A 22,344-nucleotide genomic window follows, 5' to 3' on the forward strand; every position below is an offset into this window, starting at 1 on the left:
TTTCAGGAGGACGGCAGAATAAACACAATATTAAGTTGATTTATTTTACTTTTATTTTCTTAGAACAAAACAATTCTCCATCTGAATATCTGACACGGAAACACAAAACTGAATAGGCATCAATTAAAATAAAGAAAAAAAGTGAGCTATAATAATAAAAGTTCCAAAAGACAAGTCTTTTACAAAACCATGTTGTCCACTGCCACTGAACCACCCAAGCATAAAACAAATCGCTCAAATACGCTTTCTCACATCTCAGGTTACTGTAGAAGCATAATACAAAAAGTAAAAAGGACAACTTAAGATTGAAGACAGGTACTGATACTCTAGCAACCACATCTGGGGCATAAATATCAATACTTTGTGACGCCTGTGAGCATTCGTTAGATCTGCTTACTGTACCAAATAGGAGCTTACACCTTAGGGATCAATTGCATTGTGAAAACCTTTTGTTTCACAGTATTTTGAGGCGTTTTTGATAATGGGATTTGTCTGGGCGCGTTACAAGCAGTCATGGTCTAAGTACATGTGGACATGGGAATGGTGGGCCAATGTCTCTCACAGGCTACGGGGCTCAGTTAGCGTGCTGAACGGTGGAGAAGCACAGTTTGAGGGTGTACGGGTAAGGACCGGCTGGAGAGAGAGGAGAGACAAGAAAGATTAGCCTACAAGAAACATCACCCGTCTGATGAATTATTCATATACAACACGCGTTTACAGCTCAGTGTGAATCTGCTACTGCCAAAGTTACCCCAGTAACCAGTGTTTGGGTCAGTAAGTAAACAGTATAATTACTATGAGATTGACTCCCAACTAAAAGTAACTTTTACTTCAGTACAATTTTGAGCTACTTGTACTTTACTCAAGTATTTCCATTTCTTGCTGCTATATACACTTATTCTCCGCTACAATTCAGAGGGAAATGTTGTCATTGTTACTCAAGAATAAGAAGCATAAGGTTACAAAAATAGAAATACTCAAGTATGGAGTACTTGAGTCTAAATGTACTTCGTTGCATTGCGCCACCACTAGAACATTGTTTCAAAGAGCTCAATGTTCTACAGAGATCAACCTCTGTATTTCACTCTCCAAAGGTAACAACATTGATGCATTTAACTTTTAAAACATACAAATAGTACAGACAGAGTCATACTAAATCCTGTGGTTACACTGAGGTGGCATTGCTCCTTCTACCCTCATACTAAGCCTGAGTGCTTCTTCCACCACCATCACAGAGGAGGTGCTGGTGTTGGACCTCGTCCTATCTGATCTCTCTGTGCAGTGATCGGCCTTCACATTCACCAGTCTGTTGCTCAGACTGGACACTTAATGGACCTGAAACAACTTGCTTTCTTTTGAAGCAACATTTTCAGTCTGAATTTCTGCTGAGATAAGAGTTGAATCAGGATCATGGGAACAGTTTTGGTGTCTTACCCGTACCTGCATTTTTCATCTGGAAGTGGTTCATCAGGGCCAGCGCCTCCATGGCATCGTTGATCGACTCCCACTCTAGCAGACCTGAGGCACTGCGGTCGCTGGGGGCTGCGCCACCTGGTGGTTAGGAGTCACAGTTACACCACACATTCCAGATACAGAACAGTATCCATGTGCAGTGTTAAGTGGACTCAACGAGATACATTGTTGCCCTGTTTTAAATGTTTGTCTACGCCGAGCTCGGCTACTAAATCGTTTTTTGGCCGATTACAGATGTAACAGCGGCCACATTTGATGTGAGCTTATAAATTTTAACATGTTCAGAGTTATAAACTTAAAAATATCTCCCAATAAGCAGAATCAAAGCAGCTTACTCTTTCCTGTGAACATTTTGACGTTGACGGGGCTCTTGACACCGAGCTCATCACAAATCTGCAAAGAACACAACATTTATTATTAGGGACAGTGTGCAGCACAGCGTTATACATTTCTCTAAAGAGACGTTCATTGGCTAACATGTATATTTCCTCCTTCTACAGACCTGATTGAAAATCTCTGGCGTGACGTCTGGCTGGGCGTTGAAGAAGTGCAACACGTTGCTCGGGTGCTGGATGCGGTTTTTGGCCGCCTGCTCCGGCGAGGTGAACCGGTTGTTCCTGGAGCCGTGGAAGTCTTTGAAACTGCTCGAGCCGTCGTCCAGCTCATAGCACTGACCGGGGACGATGGCTTGCTGCTTGGACACGCTGCAGGGAAGGAGGATCAGACAGTCAGGACCGACACCGGTAGAGGCTGGAGCATGGACATTTATCATGCCCTAACAAAGGGGTTGTATAAGATCACAAGAGTTGTGTAGGGGCTGTTGAGCAGACTCTTCCCAGAACACAAATCATTTCTTCCTTCTTTAGCAGTTTGTTTGAGCCGACACCTACATTCCTGGAAAAGGCCCAATTTGTCCGGTTTGCGCGAGGCATCGTATTATACACAGCACGGCTTACACCTTCTGGACAACAGACATGTTCTTGGGACCGGACGGGAGGAACTCACCACACATTCAGTCTCTGTCCGAAGAGAAAGTTGTTGTTGAGGTGAGTGATGGCGCGGTCCACTGCATAGCAGTCTCCCATTTCCACCATGGCCGCCCCGGGCTTACTCTTCATGAACTTCACCTGTGGAGAGCGACAGAAGACAGGGTTGACCGGTGCCCTTAAGACACATTAAACATTCAGTTGGAGAGACAGAGCCGTTGGGTTTGAGATCATGGCTTGGGGAAAAGGTGTGTGTGTAGTTATGATTGAAACATTGCACTAATAAATCTCACTGTGTGGGCAGCCCCCCCCCCACCCCCTTCACAGCACCAACAGACACGTGTACTGTCGAGATACTGACCCGCTCTACGTTGCCGTAAAGGCAAAAGATGTTGAAGACGCGGTCGGCGTTCATCTTGACGGGCTCCAAGCCGTACAACATGACAACTGGAGACTCGGCATGGCCGCCGTACTCGCCGGGGGGAGGGGGAGGGGGCCCGTAGCTCGGCCCGTAGCTTCTGCCACCACGCCCTCTCATTGGTGGACCCATGCGGCGACCCTCGTAGGGCGGGGAACCGTAGCTCTCATCGTAGCCATGGTAGCCGCCGCCTGACGAATGAGGGCACAGATAAAACAAGGAGAGGTCAACTCTATTTTAAGAGAGAAGTGTCACTACTTGGAGGAAAAGATTTGCTCCCAATATGTTAAGTCACAGCTAAAAATGTGTGGAGGACCAATTTATACAGCAAAAATACATACAGTTTAATAATCCACACAGACTGATTAAAAAGGTAAAAAAACAAGTAGTCCGTTTAAACTTTCAGAGTACAGCAGACAAAGGCACAGATGTTTATACAGAGGTTTGTTTCAGAGCCTGTTCTTACCGTACTCTGGAGGGTGGTCACCCAGCAGAGCAGGCTGTCTCTGGCGCTTGTTGGGGTTGGCATTGACATCCTCTGTGAGATCAGGAAGTCAGGAAGACAAAATAAGAGGGAAGGAAAAGGGTCGAGACAGAAAGAAAGTGACAGATGTGAGAAGAGAAAAAACCCTGGCTATAAATCTCTACATGAGAACGGGATGCCGGAGCATCTACGTATCAAGACAACATTTAGACTGCACACCAGGAAGTAGATCAATTATTTGTCATGGGCAACTTTACTAAAAAAAGTGCTTAATAATATAGCTATATATATTATAGTAATATAGCAGTAAACAACTATATTCTGTGTAACGATACAGTGGAGTAATTCTGTGCTGTGATATATGTATATATATGCCCTAAAAGGACTTTGTGTTGGAGACAAAAGCATGCATTTCAAGATTGATTCATCTCGGATGTATAGCGCCGTACCAGACGGCTCCATGGAAACAGTTATCAACTAAGCCATTTATTTCCACCATGTAAGACATGACTATTTCTGCTTTGTACAAACTAAACTACACTGGTTTTACGGTCCCTCAAACACACCATAATCAATAACGGTAAACTTTTAGAATATAAAGTGGAACAGGGGGAAATGGCAAACATTGATTATCTAGCAGGTTTGAAGTCACATCGGATAAACATCACAAATGGCTCAATAGAGTAAAAGGTTGTACGCTCACACACACACCCACCTGGATTGCTCCCATTGCCATCTCCATCAGCATCTGTACAGGTACACAATCACAATCTATAAAGTACTTGTGTTTTTTACTCCCGGGCAAATGTAAAATCACCCCAGTTAGAATGTCAGGAGAGTGCAGTCTGTGTGCTCACTTGGGAAGCATTTCAGGATTTAAAAATAATAAAAAGTATTCAATGTGGATGGCTTGGTACCTCAGCGGGTGCCCAACCAGAATCTAAAAGTGATTTGGCAACCAGCTTCTTTTGTAAGCTTTGGTGGATGAACTGGTCATGGCCCAAGCACATCGTACAGCATATCAAGTTCACACCCATTCCCCCGGATTAAAAGCATGATTTCATTCCCAAAGAATAGTTCGGGGAACCATGTAGAGATGATATTCCAGCGACATGACATAGTGAACAGACAAACAGCAGGTTTGAGTGACATTAGAAAACGCAGACTCCGACCGAACCCCAACCAACACCCTCTCCCAGAAAGAGAAAGATTAAGGCTGTATGAGAGAGGGGGGGAGGAATGGAGTCATGTCAGCCCTGTGTGGCGATGTTGGGTGCTGGGACTTTGGAGTCATGTGGTGCTGTGCAGGTATGTTCCCCGGGGAGGGGCTCGATTTACTTACTGCATGCTTACAAACAGTGGGGCGGAAGATATTTGCTGCAGCAGTTCCACCACTCATTTCAATCCATCCATCCCACACTCTTTATCCGTTTCCTCTCTTGGGGGAAACAACTCTCCACCTCAGGATCGACTCCCTGGTTTTATCAAGCTGAAACGCCCCATTGGTGGGTTGGTTGGTCGGCCGTTTGGCTGGCCTTTCTTCCTTTTTGTCCCTTTTTTTGGAATAGTCCGCTTAGCGCCCACTGGTAGGCCTTGAGGCTGCCATAGAGCACAGTTCAGTTGGGTAGCTGGCTCCTCTTAGCCGCACATAGCCAAACCTGCATCACATGGAAGGCGTTACACAGGTTCTAGACTTTAGAATAATTAAAAAAAAAAAAAAAAAAAAAAAAAAAAAAAAGAACTGCACTCTAAAAAGGAGAAGGGATAGCTAAACAGGGATGCATGGAGGAAGAAAATCATAGGGAGAAAAAGATGAAGGGATGAGGAGAAAGAGCAAGAGAGAAAAGCTGAATTTCACTCTGGAAGAAACACATAAAACCAAAAGACGGGCCTGAGTGTGCTTGATGGTGTTGTCAGCAGTGTCTCGTCTTCATCAGTTGTCTTGTGTTGACTCCAGTGTGGCTGGCTACAGCTTGATTCGGGCGTGCGAGTCATCTATTGGATCAGTTGGTGCCGGCGCCAGAGAGTGTCGGAGAGAGTGTGCTGCTTGAACGGGTTTTTGTTTCGCCGCCCAAAACGGTACAGGAAGGGCCGAGGCTTTTGCAAATGTCGACTGGTTAGTATCAGTATGCAGTCAGTTGGTTGTACCGCGATGTCAGTCTCTACCTTCTGTTTGGGTGGATGCTGTGTCTTCTCTGGTATCAGTCTCCGTTGGGTGTAGACAGTGGGGGGGTGGCGGGGTTGTTGATGCAAGCTTTGGCCTGCTTTCAATGTGTCATTCGCTTGTGTCTCGAAATGGGTACGAGGAAAAAAAAAAACAGGGGGAAGGGCCCAAGTGTAGCTCAGTGCCCAAACCCCCCCCACCACCCTCTAGAAGTGGCTCTTCGTGGCTCTTGTGCTGGAATGCGGCGACGAGGAATGAGTGGTATATCAGTCCTACATCGGCATGTTGAATGGGTGGTGTCTTGTAGTTTGTCCCCTCGTGTCTCAGGGGACATTTGGCCCTCTGTATGATAGTGGCTGTGTCCTCACTGAAGAAGTGGATACTTGAGATGGTGGTGATGTTGTCAGCATGTATCAGCCTCTCCCTCCTGTGCGTGTTTTTTGTTGCTGTTGGACTTGCTGATAGCACCGATTTATCAGGAGGAGATAAGAGTCACATGACGTTGCAGATGTTCTGTTTACCGACGCTGGTCCTTGCCTCTGTTCTCACTTCTCAGACAAATCACACTTCAAAATAAGGCTGGAGTTTGGCCAACTGCTCTTTTGTCAGAGCCACTTTGATTTTTCTCAAACTCATGCTAGACTTTAGTACGTTGTTGGTCAAGTTTAAAAACAGCTACAATGGGAGAATTTAAGGCAGAAGTTAGACAGTGGAAAAGACCAGGCTCAGTCTGGGTGGCAAAGAAATGTGTCTCCAGTGACTGACTTAAAATACATGTTGCCGTAAAAAAATATATATCTATCTATCGATATAGATATATAGTAACATTGCTAACATTTTTAACTTAATGCAACATTTAGAGGTGTGGCCAGGAAGGCAGGAAGCGCAAATGCTGGTAAAAAGAACACCGACTGAAATATGCAGACAGGATGCTCAACAGACAGCAGTGAGCTCTGCTGCCCTGGCGCCCCGTGTCATCAAGTGCCGCAAAAACTTCAATCCCTTGCAGAGAATGAATATTTGACACTCCCCCACTCTTACTACAACTGGCTTAAAATAAATAAAAGTAAACGAGAATATGTTTTGATATCAGGTAGTGACTTACTGGCAGTGACTTGCAGCTAAGACAAAGTCGAGAGATATGAAGGAGCTGAAACACAGGTTTACAGGAGGAGATGCCAGTCGGCAGGAATTACAGCTCAGGTGCTGAAACTGACATAGCATCCGTCGCTACATAGTTTTTGTGTTTAGAACAAAACAAAAACGCCAGCCTGAAGCTATAAAGACGGGAGTAACACAGTTTACATTGGTTTAATGTCACCTTTGTGTCTGCAAATGTGTTCCTGCCATTCCTGCCACACTGTAGCTTTAAAATGAAATATGTACCTGGAATTGGGGGTATTCATTTAACATCTCGTGGCAAAATGATAAATAACCACTAACTTCCACAGCTGGATTGCTTTGAGCAATCTAACCTGAATATTATAGTCATGGCGCCCCTGCCTTCCCCAAATTAAATTGAGACAAAGAGCAACACATCAGTCATAATGCCACGCAAGTTCTTCCCAAAAAGCACTACATGTCAGCATATTGGACACAATTTAAATCTATTTAGTAGCATTATCAATGAAGAGTGTTGCTGAAACTCCCCACAGTGGCAGCAAGGATGCTCAACGTCAGGCTCGTGGTTTGGGAGAGTGTGGATGTTTTACCTGGGCCTCCGAGGTTGGGGTTTGTGTAGTCCCAGGTGTCCTGGTCATTCTTGAACACATTCAGACGAGTGGGCTGAGGAGACAATCGATATGAATACAAGCATGAAGATACAAACTAAAAGTTCAACAAAATATGTATGTTCTTTACACACACATTTAGACAGTAACACAGGGATTGGATATGAAAATTAAGCGTCTGGAAGCAATAAGCTGCACTCATTACACCTTTGTAAACCATGTGTTAATCTAGTTGTGAGGCATTACGTCAACCCAGAAGGGTAACATTTCCAGCATGTTATTGTGCAGGTGTGTGTTATTCTGTGTCCAACGGGCCGGGCTTTGCAGCTGTACCTTGGCGTACTCGATCTTCAGCGTGCAGCAGCCAGAGTAGATGTCTGCTCCGTTAAGGGACGCCTTGGCCCGCTGGGCGCTTTGCACGGAGTCGAACGTAATGACAGGAGTTAAGGACAATATGTGGAAGCATCTCTTCCTGACAGAAATGATGGATTAGACTACCAAAAAACACAAAAGGGTACTTTTTCAACTGAGGAGCAGTGTGCAGGTTTTTTTTGGATGCATGTGCTTATGCTTCCTGATGAGTGACAGACGCTGCCAGCCAATCACCAGTTCATTATGACATGTTTTAGAACAGGTTTGTACCAGAAAACAGGCGTTTCAAACTGAACCAACACACCAGACAAGTTAATAAAACTACAGCGACAACCGTTTGTTCAAAATACCGGGAGTCAACAATCAGATTGTGCCGCCTGTCAGATAGCACCCGCGAAAAAGGATATTCAACCATCGCCTGGACGCCGTTCTTCCTGAAGATGACGATTCTCTGGACAGGCCCGCAGTTGTTGCAGATGGTGTAGAGGACGTCCTGTGAAAATATACCGGGTTAAAAAAACAAAAAAACAATATTCATACAACACAGGGGCGAATGTTAAAATCGAAAAGTGAACATAACACTGAAGCATGTGTAAATCTGATCTTGGTTTAACATGCAAACTGTAACAAAAGGTTTAGTTCGCTAGTACAGTCAGAAATATATACGGAACAACAACCTCTGAGGAGAGATAAAGGCTCGTTGTAGCAAGAGACTAAGTTTAACCGTTTATTTTTCCGGTAAGTACATTACAAACAAGCCTGGTTTTGACTAGCCAAAATTCAGAATCTTAATTTACATCAAAGCTGATAATAAGAATTATGGACGCACCCGTCTAACAATTTTCTGATATAATCAGCTGATTAATCCACAATGAAAATCATTGCAGCCCTATGACAGACCACAATATCAGCCAGAGAAAAGCAGGTGTTTGCTTCACGTTGGCAGCATTGTGTGCGTGTGCGTGCTGCCATACCAAGCAGTTGACAGACACAAGTGTAGTCATGTTATTAAATATTTCAGCACCTCAAATTCTGCTAGCAAGGGGAGCGGCAAAGGAGTCGGGTAAGACATTACAAGCCATAACAAACATTAGCCAGCTGACGTTTGCACACAGGCTTCTGTTTAATGCCAACAGCGCTGACACTTCAACACCCAGGTCACAAGACGCAGCCCTCACACTGGTGCCACTATTCTGTGGGACTTCAAAATGTATAGTCAAAAAATGTGATGAAGCTGCACAAATCTAGTTGAAATGTGTGCATTTACCGAGGTGATGGGGTAGATGGGGTTCATGATGGTGAGCAGAAGAACATTGTTGACACTTCTGGAGTCGTCGGAGTCTCCCGGCCTGGAGATCTTCTGGCTCGTGGAGTAGTTGATGAAGGCCGGGTGGCCGGCGATGTATACTTGGTTGTCTGCAGCATAGGTCACGGCTGTGGACGCTCCGTTCATGTCTTCGTACTCCACCAGTGCCTGGCGCTTCTTGGGCATCACCACCACATAGCTTAACAAAACAAAAGCAGTTAAATGAAAGGACCGATGCTGTGAACTCAACTGGGTCAACATTGAGGCTTTGCTGCTGGTCACAATTTCACCTGTAACTTCATATCTTGCAGTTAAAAAAGGTTGAAAGTTGCCAAACCCCTAAACCCAACATCATTTGTGCTGTGCTAAAATCCAGGTTCTTTCTAACACATTTTCCACACAAGTGGAGCTGCTCTCTTCCTCTACCTGATTGCTCCAAATTCTTGCAAAGCCTCCACCAGGTCAGCCTCAGTAACGCCATCCACCAGCCCCCGGACGTGCACCACAACGGATGGAAGGGTCTTGTGTGGGTCTTCGTATCCCTGTGTTTAAGAAAACAAGAGAATTAGCCGACTTGTTCAGTGTGAATATTTACTTATCTGAAGCAGACACATGTGTCCGAGCCTTCTCTGATACAATCTTGTGGTCTGCTGCCTCCAACAATGCTACCACAAAATGTATGAAAAGAAAAACATGCAAGCAGAAAAATGTGAATCAATACTCTACATAATAGTGGGAAAGTACAGGTATAAAATAACTACAGAAAACAGAAAAAATATATAATACTTTTGTAGACCGGTGTACATACAGTAGAGCTGCAACAATTAGTTAAAATAGACCAAATTACTAATCTAGAAATTGATTGGGCAGATTAATTGATAATGGAAATAATAGTTAGCTGCAGACCTAGTGATATAGAGAATAAACCATACCGAACTAGTATTTTGTAGCAAACTACCATGTTGCTGTACCAGTCTGTGCATATTTATTATGGGGTGTATATGAGTAAATTTACTTAAGTACAAGCACCTTGAATTTGTTGTTGAATATTTCCATTTTATTGAACTAACTCTACTACGTGTCAGGCGGTAAATGTTTTAATTCACGACACTTCTCATTACCATGTATCTGTGAACCGTAAAGTGAAGGATTACGTGTTTTCTGAGCAGTAACGTTAGTTCAATTGAACTATAAACATCCATAGCAGCACAATGCTACATACACAACAATGCAGCAGTAACACTCATCCTAAAGACACCGTAGTAGTAAAACAATGGCACCATTTGACTAACGTTACATTATGAGCTCTACTTTTAAACACTTAAAGCACATTGTGCAGAGTATATTTAATGCTGGCTTTTGCTTGCTTGTTTGTATTAGTATTTTCGCAGTGTGGTATTAGCAACGTTACTTTTACTCAAGTAGAGAATCGGAATACTTTTTCCACCTCCTGGATAAGTGTGTAACGCATCATTTGCCCGAAACAATTCAGAGACTACAGGGCAAATAGATGCCGTTCCTAAGTTTGGCCTGGATATGGAGTGGTCTCACCGACGTCACGATCTCCTTAGTTACGAGGTCGGTCGGCCATGTTGGAGTACATACAGAACCTACATGGCGGCGAGTAAACAAGGAAGTGCGGCGAAAATACCATACTTTGAATCACTGGATAGTGCATCAAAGGTTCGCTACCTGGCCAAATTGAAGGTTATTGGTAACTTGGATCCCTATACGATGAGTGCAGATCGTTTCAGTGCCGATCCTACTTATCTTCCATCGGTAAACTACGCCAACATCTACGCGTATCTCGTGAACACCCCCAGTCCTACACAAAAGACGAGTTGGCGTGCTACAAAGGGCTCGACGCTTATAATCAGTTTGTCAGTGGATGGGTCCGAGACGTCAAAGCAACGGTCGTCGAGAATTCTCATCTCGTCATTGGAAGAGTAAATATATACAGATCTGGTCAGATATTTAGCAATATTCAATGTTTACTCAGTGCAAACAGACACGTGTGTTTGTTTACATTGTACATGCACGTCATTGTGTGCGTGTGTGTAGGAATTAACTTTAAACTAACTCCTAACTTCATCCATCGGTGTGTGTATATATATATGATCTGACGTTAAACTCATATCAAGCAATGCTGAGGCTGCATCTCTGTGTTTCGCCTGTTGTACACGCTCGACACGTCTCTGGTACCGACTGCTGTCACGGGCCGATGAAGCTTCGGTAACCTTCTCATGTCCAAGTTTAATTTATATTTCCTTTATTAAATACTGTTCACAAACGAATTAGTAAATAAAATCACTGACTACTTATAAAGTGATCCGCACATACTCTAGTGTACGCCAAATTCCATTCCTTTATATCTCGAGAGATGCGTGACAGCCATTTCTCGCGACGTCGCTTGGATAGCTCCTTCGTGTCATTTCCTTGATGTGCAGTGACCGCTGGCAAACCAAAGAATGATTTCTTGTCTCTATCAGCTCTGCTGCCACAACCAAAGACAGCACAAAAGTTCACCACCGACTCAGCCGTGCATGCCAGTGGCTTTGTGTGTACTCCAACATGGCCGACAGCTAAACTGTGACGTCACACGAGACCACTCCATACCTCAAAGCATGCTAATTGACCTCGGGTTGCAGCTGGGGGAAAGCCAGGGGCAGCTAATCGCCGTGCATTATTTAAATGTTTAATTTAATACTTTTCTCCAACTGAAAATGGATATTATTTTTATTTAACATACACGTGACGTTACAGTAACACTAAAATGTTAGCGGCACTAAAATCCCGTCGGACACTGGCCAGTCTCATTATCACACGGTTAGCTCACAGCTAGCATGTTGCTAACCAATACCGTGTACGTTACTAGAACAAAGCCGGGCTCAGGCGAGGCCCGGTCGGAGCAACCGATCAAACGATCCCTCTCAGGGCAGCCCAGCACGGGTAGATGCGCGGAGAGTGTTTCTGGATGCATCTTTGAGAGGCCCTGCTGTGTAACTACGTGACAGAGCTGCTAAAACACGACAAACCTTCAAAAAATGACCTGTGACGCTCCGTGACACTTTTTTTGACAAACGCGCATCTGACTGAATTGAACCACGAACGAGCGTGTTCATTCGGTAACTTATACTAATATTCCACTGCGGCTCACGCGCACACGACTCACCGTGGCCATCCCGTCGGTTTTCTGTCGTTTCGTTGCCCTGCCGTCCTCGCTGTAGTAACGGCTCGCTGCAGTAGCCATGTTGTCCCGGTTAAAAAGGATGGTGGTAGTGACGCTAAACTGAAATGGACGGAAAAGTCGAGAAAAACGAGGCTGTTGTATCCACGCCCAGTACAGCGGCAACGCGGGCTGTGATTGGCTCAGGCAGCCGTCGATCTATCTGTTGGCTTGAGTACCAGGCAATAAGGGCGCGGTACGCGTTCACGAGGTTTAAATTTAGAACCATAGAAGACAGAAACGTTCAGGATCTGATTTATTATAAATAAAACATCTATAGATATAGCACCAACGACCAACTATTAAATAAGAAAATAAAGCAATAATGTAGGTTTTAAACAATACAAATAGTGCAAATAAATAGACATGAATGGATTACCGTATGTACATAGTGTGTAGGATTTCTGTTCACAATTTTATCCCACATTGTCTTGTGATAAGTTGTGTTAAGAGTTCAAATTGATTGAATATTGACAATTGTTTTTTTTTTAATTAAAGAGTCAATGTTATTTCTGTCTGACATAGTTCAATGTTTTACTCTTGTCCAGCTTCGGTTTCCTCATTTTAGCTGGATGTCTATTTCTGTGTATGTGCAGAGAACAAGAAAACATACCATATCCCAATAAAAGTGATTCTTAAACTTTCAGTGTTGGTAATTTTTTTAAGTCAGTTACAGAGCTGTTTTGCAGTAAACGGTCACCAAAGACTAGGGTTGGGTATCATTTGGGTTTTTTCCGATACCGGTACTAAAACGATACTTTTAAAACGATACCGGTGCCTAAACGGTGCCTGAACCGATACTTTTTTCTTCAAATTGAACAATATATTAACGGTTTAAAGTATACTATAAATATAAATAAATACAAAACACTTGGCTTCAAACTACAGCTTCAAACTTTTTAACTATGAACAATATATTAACTGTTAACAGTTTACAGTATACTTAAATAAATATAAATAAATACAAAACACACACACACTCTGTACACACACTACAGCTTCAAACTTCAGCAATTATTTTGCAGCAATATGAGCATATTTTCCTTCTCTGGCAAAATACGACACGTCTCATGACTTTATTTTACCAGTTGGTGGCGGTAATGCGCCAATTCGTCGTTTGCCAACCGCCACTACTCCTCAAAGGAGGAGAAGAAGAAGCTTTCGCGTGCCTGTGTTGTTGTGCTTATGAGCGGCAGCGCTAAGTAGCCCGTTGTAATACTATGAGTGAGGAGCGGAGGACTGAGTCCTGCTGCCAGAGTCACGGAATCATCAGAGTAGTGTAAAAAAAGTATTTCAATCGGCTCAGGCACCGAAATCTGCGTTACGTTTCGGTCCGGTAGATACCGGACGTTTAGGAACAGGTTCCATATTGGCACCGAGTTTCGGTACCCAACCCGACCAAAGACATGTATTTTAAGTTTGTGACGCTGTTTTAAGCCTGCAGTTTCAAAATGTGCACTCTTTAGAAATGCAATGAACTAGTACACCACTGTAAAAATATCTCACGAAAAACTGCTGATACCGTGACATCTTTCACAGAACATATCAAAAGAAATTATGAGAATAAATACACTATTTGTTTTTAATTACGCAAAACAAACTTAGTGGTTAAAGAAATTAAGACGACTGAGGTATGTTGAGGAGGTTTATTCAAAAATAAAAACTGCCACTGCCTTACCATATCAGCCAGGAACATAACATAACTGTTAAAGCAGCCCGTACAGAAATCAAACTTCAGCACTGTATAATATCTTAAAATTAAAAAGACACTGGAACAAATCGGAGACCAACACATGGGGGGGAATCTATTCAGCACACGGTGAACAGGCTCATAAAAGGGACAGTGCAGCACAGAAACAACAAACAGTAGGAATGGGACATTTTATTTAAGGGCATGCGGGCCAGCAACTACCTCCTTATGCAGAGTAGAGACTTATAACGGCATTTGAACTCAATCAAATTGGAGCGCGAAACCAAAAAAATGGAATCGTATTGTCGATTCTCAATGGGGGAAAAAATAGTTCGATGTTTCGAAATTTTAGGGATTAAAAAGTTTTTCGACGCGTCGTCACCCTCGAGAAGCGCATCGACTGCCCCCATCTTCCACTGAAAATGTGCTGTACAAGCCGCTCTAATCGCTGCTCAAAGTCAACGGCAACATTGGGCATTGCCCTAACACGGGTGTTTCTTCTTACACATGCTACGCAACTTCAAAATTAGAAAAAGGAGACATGCAGCAGCAGAAACACCGGAAACAATCTATCAAATGGAAACAGATTGTTGTCTGCTACACTGACTAAATCTTCAACAATCTGAGGCTGCACGAAGACGACAGTCCTGGGGAAAGAAAGGAAACTAAAAAAGACTGGGACTAGACGGACAGGTAAAAAAAAAAAAAGCTGCTGTAGGGCTGTAAAAGCAGACAGGGTGTGGGGGGGTTTGAGGGTCTGTCTGTTAAACTAACTAGTCTTCTTCACTCAGTTGTCTGCTGGCGCAGGGCTTCGGTGTTGACTTGCTGAACGGGAGCGACTGAAACAGAAAGGGAGAGGGGTTAGCTCGCTGCAGGGGAGGAATGAAGATCAGCACACACACACACACCACATTACTCAACATATTGACACAGTGTACACCTTCTAAGAGTCCCCGACTGGATGGGTGCTGAAAACCTCTTTTGGCCTCTCTTTAAAAATAAAAATGTCAAGAACCACAGATCTTTTTAAAGCTGTCTTTAGGCCACTAATCTTTGCATTTCAACGAAGAAATAACAGTCTATGGTGAGAAAGCTAAATACATAATTGAACCCCCTAGAACAAAAAAACCCCAAAAACACTACAATAACTAAACTACAGACTGTAAGCATAGTTACTGCTCTAAAGAGATTTACAATTTAACCCTTCGGTCTACAAACAAAAAGTTGAATAGAAACTGTTCTATACCAACTGCATATTTGAAAGCCATCATTATCATTGTACCAAGTTTGAGAACTGAAATAAGTACAGTGGAAACCTCTTAAAAGTAATCAGGTGAGGGACCTGATCACTTTGGATCACCAAGTGGGTGATTAATATTATTATATATATTTTTTTCTTCATTTCTCTTGCAGAATACCATCTAACTGACATCTGAATATGTACTACATAAACGGACAGATCAATTTGACTGACTTTCACAATACAGTGTCCGGTGAGGCGTTAATGTGCACATTCGTTTTCCGTCTCCATCACTAGCAGCCACGACTGTTAACATTAACAACGTAGCCAGAGGAACACCAGCTGTGCGTTCCAATACCCATACTAACATACTACTTAGTATGCCAGAAAAATATTTAGTACGTCCCAATACACAGTATGTCAAATGACAGCGGCCGTCTTGGTTACTATAAGTAAATGATCTAAGCAGCTACTGCACAGGAATGATTGGGTCCCGAGCCTTCTGATCCAACATAAGCGGTTTCCACTGTACTGGTAGAGAAGCCTAAAACAGTAATGATGCTGCAAACATGTATGGCACAAGAATAAAAACATATGATAAAGAGATAACTCACTCATCCACTCTCACATGCACACACACACACACACGCTCTGAGCATGCTTGTTAAAAAGGCTCAACTTTAGCTTGATAATCACCAGTTATAATCCCAGAACTACATCAACCCTGTGCATTCTCTCACTATGAACATGAGCTTTTCAGGGGTTTGATTTTTGGTTACCTTTGGAGACAGTGGCAGAAACAACAAGTACAGAGAAGCGAAGGATGAAAGGACTGTAGGACGGATGACTACAACTCGGAGAGACACTGCGCTGCGAAGGCTCTTGAAGACTGATCTCTCTCGCCAGCTTTCTCTCACTTTCAGAAGCTAAGACAGAGGCCGAAGAACTCTGGTAGGTAGGGGGTTCTGGTAGGTAGGCAATGGATTTTAAACGGTAGTGGTCGAGCTCTGATCTGTGTGGGTCGGCCCTCTGGTACGTCTGAAGGCTGGCTGGCTGGCTGGGTGACTCTAGCAGATCTACTGTGTGTGTGCGAGGACGGATCTCGTCTGAGCGTGTGCGTCGGTCGAACAGACGGGGTCGCCCATTCACTGTGTGGGAGGGTTCGGTCGGTAGGTCGACCTCTTTCTCGCTGTCTAACACCGGATGCAGGCGAAGGCTGATCTCAGGTCAGCGCTTAGTCACCCTCCCGCAGGACGTACACACCGCCAGCTGGCAGACCCTGGGCCTGGTGTCAGCTGTGGTGTCAGTGCAGTGCTCAGCTCCCACCACACGCTTTAAAGAAAATATGAAAAATAAACAAAACTGTGCTGCAAAGATGCTTAACTTAAAAAGATCACACCAATGGTGTCGTATCATTATTATTTTTGTCTGATGTCAGCTAATGTCTCTCTGGAGAGTTCACTTAAAATAGCCAAATTCAGCAGAGGGCATTTCAATTTAAGAAAAAGGTAAAAACATTTACAATAGTACCTCTGACCTAGGGCTGGGCGATATGGCCAAAATATTCTATGGCGATAAAGGTCTCGATAACGATATACATCACAAAATAGCATGTTTTCTGGTAATAAATAAGTAGACTATATGAAATAAACATTTGGTAAAGCTTTCTTTGTATACTCTTATGTGAATTAAAAAAAGTCATTTTATTAAGAACTAAAAGTTTCAAGTGAAAATATGAAGAAGAAAACAGTTTCCAGCTACACACCGACTGTTTAAACTCATTCGCACAAATACAGATTTTTCACATTAAGTAAATAGTTTGACCAGATTTTCAGAGAAATTTGAGTCAGTATGTGCTCGTCATTATCAATTTAGACAATATTATCGCGACATCTCAATTTCATAGTGGTAACAAATAAATTATCATATTGAATTATCGCCCAGCCCTACTTCGACAGTTTTTATTTAACACTCGTCAAACCAATAAATACAATTGTCCCTCTTGCTCTGACAGCCCTGAATTCACTTCCTGTAGACTGAAGCTACACCTATGGTGGGTGAGATCTAAAGGAAAGGGTACAGAGGATATGGGTGCATCTCACTGGTTTTTAGCTGCTAACAGGCTCAACAGTTCATAAGCTGAGTGTCTCTCGCGTGCTCCGTTTTCAAGATCCAGTCAGACTGAGAAAAGAGCTGCACCGCGTTAACCAGCGCAGAGCCGTCAAGAGGTGGAAAAGGGAGCACACGATAGAGAGAGGGGTCTAATCTTTATTCTACTCATTACTTCCCTACACCGGACAGAGGTCACTGTCCTCTACCCCTCCCCACTGCTGTCCAGCAGCAGAGGCAGAAGACGCAGATCTCTCGGTGGTCTCGCCGCTCGTCCGTCTCGCCGTCGAGTGGCAGTTGTCTGGTGGCAGCATGGCGATCTCCGGTGGAAGGAGGGTCTACTGAAACAGTCACTCCCTGTCTAGGATGGAGCACCTACTTCTGTAAAGAACTTAACTGACCCTCTCCTGGAACGGGAACATAGTTGTGGTCTGAACTTTGATATCTACAAAATCTAGAGTGGTTGGATCTAGACCCTTACTGCTGAGGTGTTACATGAGTCTAAAATGTCTTGGTAAAACACTGACAGGACTAAGCACTAGAAATGTATTAAAACAGGCCTGTTTCAGTGGACGAGAGACATCTAGAATGGGGGTTTACCTGCTCCTCTTGTGATTGGCCACCGGGGATCGTGATCGGGAACGCGAAGCGGAGCGCCTTCTGGGCGCGGAGGCGGACCGAGACCTGGAACGACTGGAGGAGAGGGGGGGGGGGGGAAAACATTTACGTGCTCCGCTGTTGGATGAGGAAGCTGGAATTATGCTTCTGCAGAGATACATATGAACATCTTTGCAAACCGAAGCAGCGAAGGGTGTTATGGGTAGACTGCACGAGCTCGCAGACGTGCACAACTCCCAAATCTCAATGTGCAGTCCTCGATCGGTTGATCCAACATTGTGCAGTAGAATGAGATCTTCTTTTAGAGCTCTGGAAACTAAATTCCTCTTCACAGCTGTTAATATGGTTGCCCATGTTGTCACTGTCCTGTCAAATCAGGTCGATAAATCCAAATTCTTTGTAGTTTGTTGTAGATGCAGTGTTTTTGATTTGTGTGATTTATTTTGACTGAGTTCTTCTGTATTTTCGTTACACTGTGGTTTTACTGAACAATCAACACAGAGAATCGTAATTTTAGGCCTACGTCCTGACTTAAGAAAATGTAATTTTTCAACAGAGAACATCCCAAAGCAGAACTGTTGTACTTTCTACGTCTCACTCTGCAGTCGCGTCTCCGGTGCAGAAGCCTTGCGACGACAGCAATGATGCGTTTCAGATACAAGCTGTGTGTCAGCTACGGCGTGAAAACCTGCTGCACACACGACCTACCTTCTCACTGGAGTCCTGGACTTGGAGCGGGCCGGGGAGCCGGACCTACCATGACGGGAAGCACAGCGGATTTAATTACAGCTCTGGTGGAAACGATGGCAACACTTGAGCCATCTAACGACCAGAGTGGGGGTGACAAAAACAACAAGCACCAGAGGGAATGTACTGATCATCGGTTCTGCCCTTCTGCCGCAGAACCGGATTAACAACGCGGATGAAGAGTGGCTACACCTGTCACATACAGTGTATCTCCAACGATACCAAAAGCACTGTAGTACCATAACAGTTACTTATAGATCAACTAATTATATTCTTACCTGCTCCTGCGTCTGGAATAGGATGGAGATCGACGACGGCTCCTGAGAAAAGAACAAAAAAGTATAAACAAAAGGCTCATCTGTTGACCTGGCTCCCATGAATAAACATGACACAAAGAGTGTCTGTGTTTCAGTGCTGACTTACCGGCTGCGGCTGCGGCTGCGGGAGCGGGAACGAGAGTGATAACGGCGGCCGCGGGACCTGGAGCGAGATCGGGAATGGGAGCGAGACCTGGAACGGAAACACACAAACATCTCTTATTCTCTGCTGTCTTTTGATGGGACAAGAAGGATGAGTGGCACTCGTGTCAACGCGCATCGCTTCAGCCACATGCAAAACGGACTGTATCCCCTAACCTGCTGCGACGGCCTCCTCGCTTGCTAAAGCGGTAGCAGTCGTAGGCATAGTGGCCCCGGTCCCCGCACTGGTAACACCGATCGCTGGGGTCGAACTGCCGTCGGCTGGGGCGCCCGCGGCCCTTCCTGGAGAGGCCGGTTGACAACTCCACTCGAACCCGTGAACCACAGAGGAGCCTGAGGAGAGGAAAGGGTCAGCGAGGGAGGCTGCAGGGACAGAAACCCTGAACAACATTACACTGTTGTCCTCTAAGATTCCTATAATATTTGTGTTCCTTTTGTCTGTTACAAAAGGGATGGTTGCTTTAAAGAGAGCTTAAACAATGGCTTCAGTTCGCCGTCAGGTAAAGCCGTGAAAATATTCTATTACACTTAATAATACATTTTATTTATTGAGCGCTTTTCATAATTCTCAAAGACACTTTACATTAAAATCATGATATAAAAGAAAGCTGTACACTAAATTTGTAAAACACATAATATCGGTCACACACTAAAAGCAGTTTGTGATTTGAATATGGAAAGGTCAGTGCAGTCTCGGATGTGTTTGGGGAGAGAGTTCCAACTGATGTTGATTTTTTTTAAATGTCTGAAATAGCTACTGTAGGTAGTCCTATGGATAAGTACTTCATACAACCCCACTTAAAAACATGCAAACTGCCCCTTCAAAGGCTACACACTTGTAGATGGGATTTGTACATTATACAGCAGTGGGTAATTTTTAGATTTTTTAAAAATCTTTTGTGCTTCCTCTATTTTTATTGAAGAACAAAACAGAGGACTACTGAATATTTCCGGACAATGTTACAGGATATCAACTTACTTTCCATCCATGCCTTTCACTGCATCTTCTGCATCTCTGGGATCCTCAAACTCCACAAAGGCGAACCCAGGTGGGTTCCTGGCCACCCAGACGGTCCTCAGTGGGCCATAATAACTGAACGCTCGCTCCAGCTCCCCTTTGGCGGCACCATTGCCCAAGTCTCCGACGTACACTTTACAGTCGGTGGCCCGAGACGAACTACGGGAGGAGGAATGGTGCGACATTTCTCGGTCTCGTTGCCTGTTGGGAAAATGTGCATAAATCAGTCAATTAATCATTAAGATAATTTACAAAATGTACTCTCGTAATTTTTCAAGCAAAATTGAAATCCCCTGGTACTAATACAGCATTGGGAAAATCTGACATTGATCTCTTAGTGATGGCGAAAACAATCTGATTAATTCATTAAATATTACAGGAGATAATTGTGACCCTCTGCCCACCGTCAGCCTAATAAACATTACATTTGTGCTGTTTAAATACAGATTTTCGTCCAAAGCCATTTACAATCCGCAAACACCCTTCTTACACATTACAACTGCAAGTGCTGGTTACAGACCTTTTCACTTTCTCAGAGAGATCTTCTGAGCTCATGATGGATGCCTTTCTACAGATCAGAAGTTCTCACAGGACAGCAATGCTACACACATCGGAGTGTCGTGTAGAATATGATGCGCTGCTGCAGATTACAGTGTATAAATGAGTTAGAATGCAGCATACACATTCATGCAGCAGTCATATTAATCCAGAAACATCGTATATAATAGTAAAACGCTGACATGGAACATTTTAAAGCACAATCAATAATGTTATTTTTCATATTTTGAGTACATTCAGCTGATAATACTTTTACTTTAGTTAGGATTGGAATGCAGGATTTTTTTTTTTTTTACTTGTAGTAGAGTATTTTCATAATGCGGTACTAGCACCGTTATTTAAGTAAAGGATCTGAATACTTCTTCTTAGAAAACATCTCGGTTGGTCACACGAGCGCCTGTTCGCGCGCCAAGCACCAGCCTCCTGCAATCTCTTAACATGACCCATCACGTCCTGTTCAGTGGTGTCAACCGTATCTACACAGGACGGACTTTGCGTTATAGTATTGCCGTTATAGCGGAACAATAACCGCGTTGTATTTAACCGTCTCCGTTAACTAATGTTAGTTAGATACAGAGCAGTTATTTTCTAACCGGGCACCTTTCATTGGGGCCAATAACAAGTCTATAAAACCGTACTATGATGATTAACGCTACATGGTGTCTGACACCAGCGGAAGACGCACTGTTTTGAACTAAATGAGATACGCGGATTAGTCTGTGTCGTGTTAGCTTGATCAGTCAAGAGGGGCCATTTCTAGCTCACCAAACCACCACTAAATATTAAATTTAATATTTAGACACACTTTTTAAGAGACAACTATTCGACTCAAATACACAATATATCTGTTTGGTGTGTGCATGTACCTTAACATGTATTTAATTGGTTAAACATGGAGAATTAGCCGAAGGCCTCGCTCTCCGCCTGCTCAAAAACAATGGCGACCGCACGCGCTAGCTAACGTTACCTTCTGCCGCCGCTCCGATGATTACCGACTCAGCTCCGCGCAGGGGGGAAATTCAGCCGCCTGAAACAGAAACCCGAGGTGGTATTAAACCAATTTACCAATGTTTTTTCTCAGAATTATCTTGCTAAATTGCCACTTTCGTGGACATTAACGGCGATTCCACATGCCTATCCCACAGGTTGGCCGGGTTAACCACTAGAAACGTAACACAGCCCCCCGAACTAACTGCGTCACATCCGCATCTGCGCACTGTGACATTAAAAAAAGGCACACCTCCGATGAATACTTTCAGAATACAGTGACCAAACTGGCCGCTCAGATCAAAGTACCTCGGATTTGGTACAGCACTTGAGTAAACGTAGGCCTACTTAGTTACATTCCACCACCCGAAACACCAACAACATTCCCCAGTAACAATAATAAAGAAGGACATGCTGATTATCTGTATAAATGCGCCATTTTCTATCAAACAATATAAATCTGAAGTAATCAGTTACCACTGGAGAGCAGTAAACACATTAATATCAGTATGAATACCTATACGATACATCAAGATGAAGAATGTGTTGTTGTTTCTAAGTCTGCAAACCTGTTATTAAAGTTATCTTTTCCTCACTATTTCTAATTCATATCTGAGTGTATCAGTCTTGTCACTATATTTTGAAAGGGCAAGCCGGTGTCCCTCGTGGAACTCATGGTCCCATAGGACAAAGGTCAGGGGTCTCTGAAGCCAGAGCTGCAATTGTGTTTTAAGGTACA

The 22,344-nt window shown here is 43.7% G+C and overlaps 2 protein-coding genes across 4 annotated transcripts; both read right to left on the bottom strand.

Moving 5' to 3' along the window:
* Nucleotides 1-35: 35 nt before the first annotated feature.
* Nucleotides 36-12,232, bottom strand: LOC306780080 (heterogeneous nuclear ribonucleoprotein L-like). 2 transcript variants are annotated; one of them, XM_079272288.1, is made up of 14 exons: nucleotides 12,106-12,232; nucleotides 9,360-9,475; nucleotides 8,895-9,132; nucleotides 8,035-8,120; nucleotides 7,589-7,685; nucleotides 7,238-7,310; nucleotides 4,077-4,109; nucleotides 3,344-3,415; nucleotides 2,821-3,068; nucleotides 2,479-2,600; nucleotides 1,976-2,177; nucleotides 1,809-1,866; nucleotides 1,441-1,551; nucleotides 36-633 (listed from the first exon to the last, which is right to left on the bottom strand). In XM_079272288.1, exons 1-14 carry the CDS (start codon nucleotides 12,181-12,183, stop codon nucleotides 575-577), a joined length of 1,593 nt encoding a protein of 530 aa, XP_079128414.1. In that variant the 5' UTR covers nucleotides 12,184-12,232; the 3' UTR covers nucleotides 36-574. The 2 variants fall into 2 exon arrangements, with proteins under 2 accessions (XP_079128414.1, XP_079128413.1); XM_079272287.1 differs by having other exon boundaries at nucleotides 1,435-1,551.
* A 1,558-nt stretch (nucleotides 12,233-13,790) lies between these two features.
* srsf7a (serine and arginine rich splicing factor 7a) lies at nucleotides 13,791-21,799 on the bottom strand. Of its 2 annotated transcripts, XR_013772131.1 has the most exons (11): nucleotides 21,753-21,799; nucleotides 21,586-21,645; nucleotides 20,581-20,700; nucleotides 20,022-20,261; nucleotides 19,199-19,375; nucleotides 18,987-19,073; nucleotides 18,842-18,883; nucleotides 18,525-18,569; nucleotides 17,799-17,891; nucleotides 15,869-16,421; nucleotides 13,791-14,688 (listed from the first exon to the last, which is right to left on the bottom strand). XR_013772131.1 is itself a non-coding variant. In XM_079272091.1 (9 exons), the coding sequence occupies exons 2-9, from the start codon at nucleotides 20,613-20,615 to the stop codon at nucleotides 14,637-14,639; spliced, it is 771 nt and encodes a 256-aa protein (XP_079128217.1). In that variant the 5' UTR covers nucleotides 20,616-20,700; nucleotides 21,586-21,785; the 3' UTR covers nucleotides 13,791-14,636. The 2 variants fall into 2 exon arrangements, 1 of the variants encoding a protein (XP_079128217.1); XM_079272091.1 differs by lacking the exon at nucleotides 15,869-16,421 and having other exon boundaries at nucleotides 21,586-21,785.
* Nucleotides 21,800-22,344: the final 545 nt, after the last annotated feature.

Source organism: Melanostigma gelatinosum, assembly GCF_949748355.1.
Source record: "Melanostigma gelatinosum genome assembly, chromosome: 7".
NCBI classification, from domain to species: Eukaryota; Metazoa; Chordata; class Actinopteri; order Perciformes; family Zoarcidae; genus Melanostigma; species Melanostigma gelatinosum.

Coding starts and splice junctions, on each gene's coding strand:
- LOC306780080 (XM_079272287.1), bottom strand. CDS start 12,183: ATGGCTACTGCAGCGAGCCGTTACTACAGCGAGGACGGCAGGGCAACG. Junction 7,311..7,588: donor TGAAGATCGAGTACGCCAAG/GTACAGCTGCAA, acceptor TTGTCTCCTCAG/CCCACTCGTCTGAATGTGTT. Junction 4,110..7,237: donor CCCCAACCTCGGAGGCCCAG/GTAAAACATCCA, acceptor GTACCTGTACAG/ATGCTGATGGAGATGGCAAT.
- srsf7a (XM_079272091.1), bottom strand. CDS start 20,615: ATGAGCTCAGAAGATCTCTCTGAGAAAGTGAAAAG. Junction 19,376..20,021: donor GTGAAAGGCATGGATGGAAA/GTAAGTTGATAT, acceptor TCCTCTCCTCAG/GCTCCTCTGTGGTTCACGGG. Junction 19,074..19,198: donor CGAGGAGGCCGTCGCAGCAG/GTTAGGGGATAC, acceptor TTTCCGTTCCAG/GTCTCGCTCCCATTCCCGAT.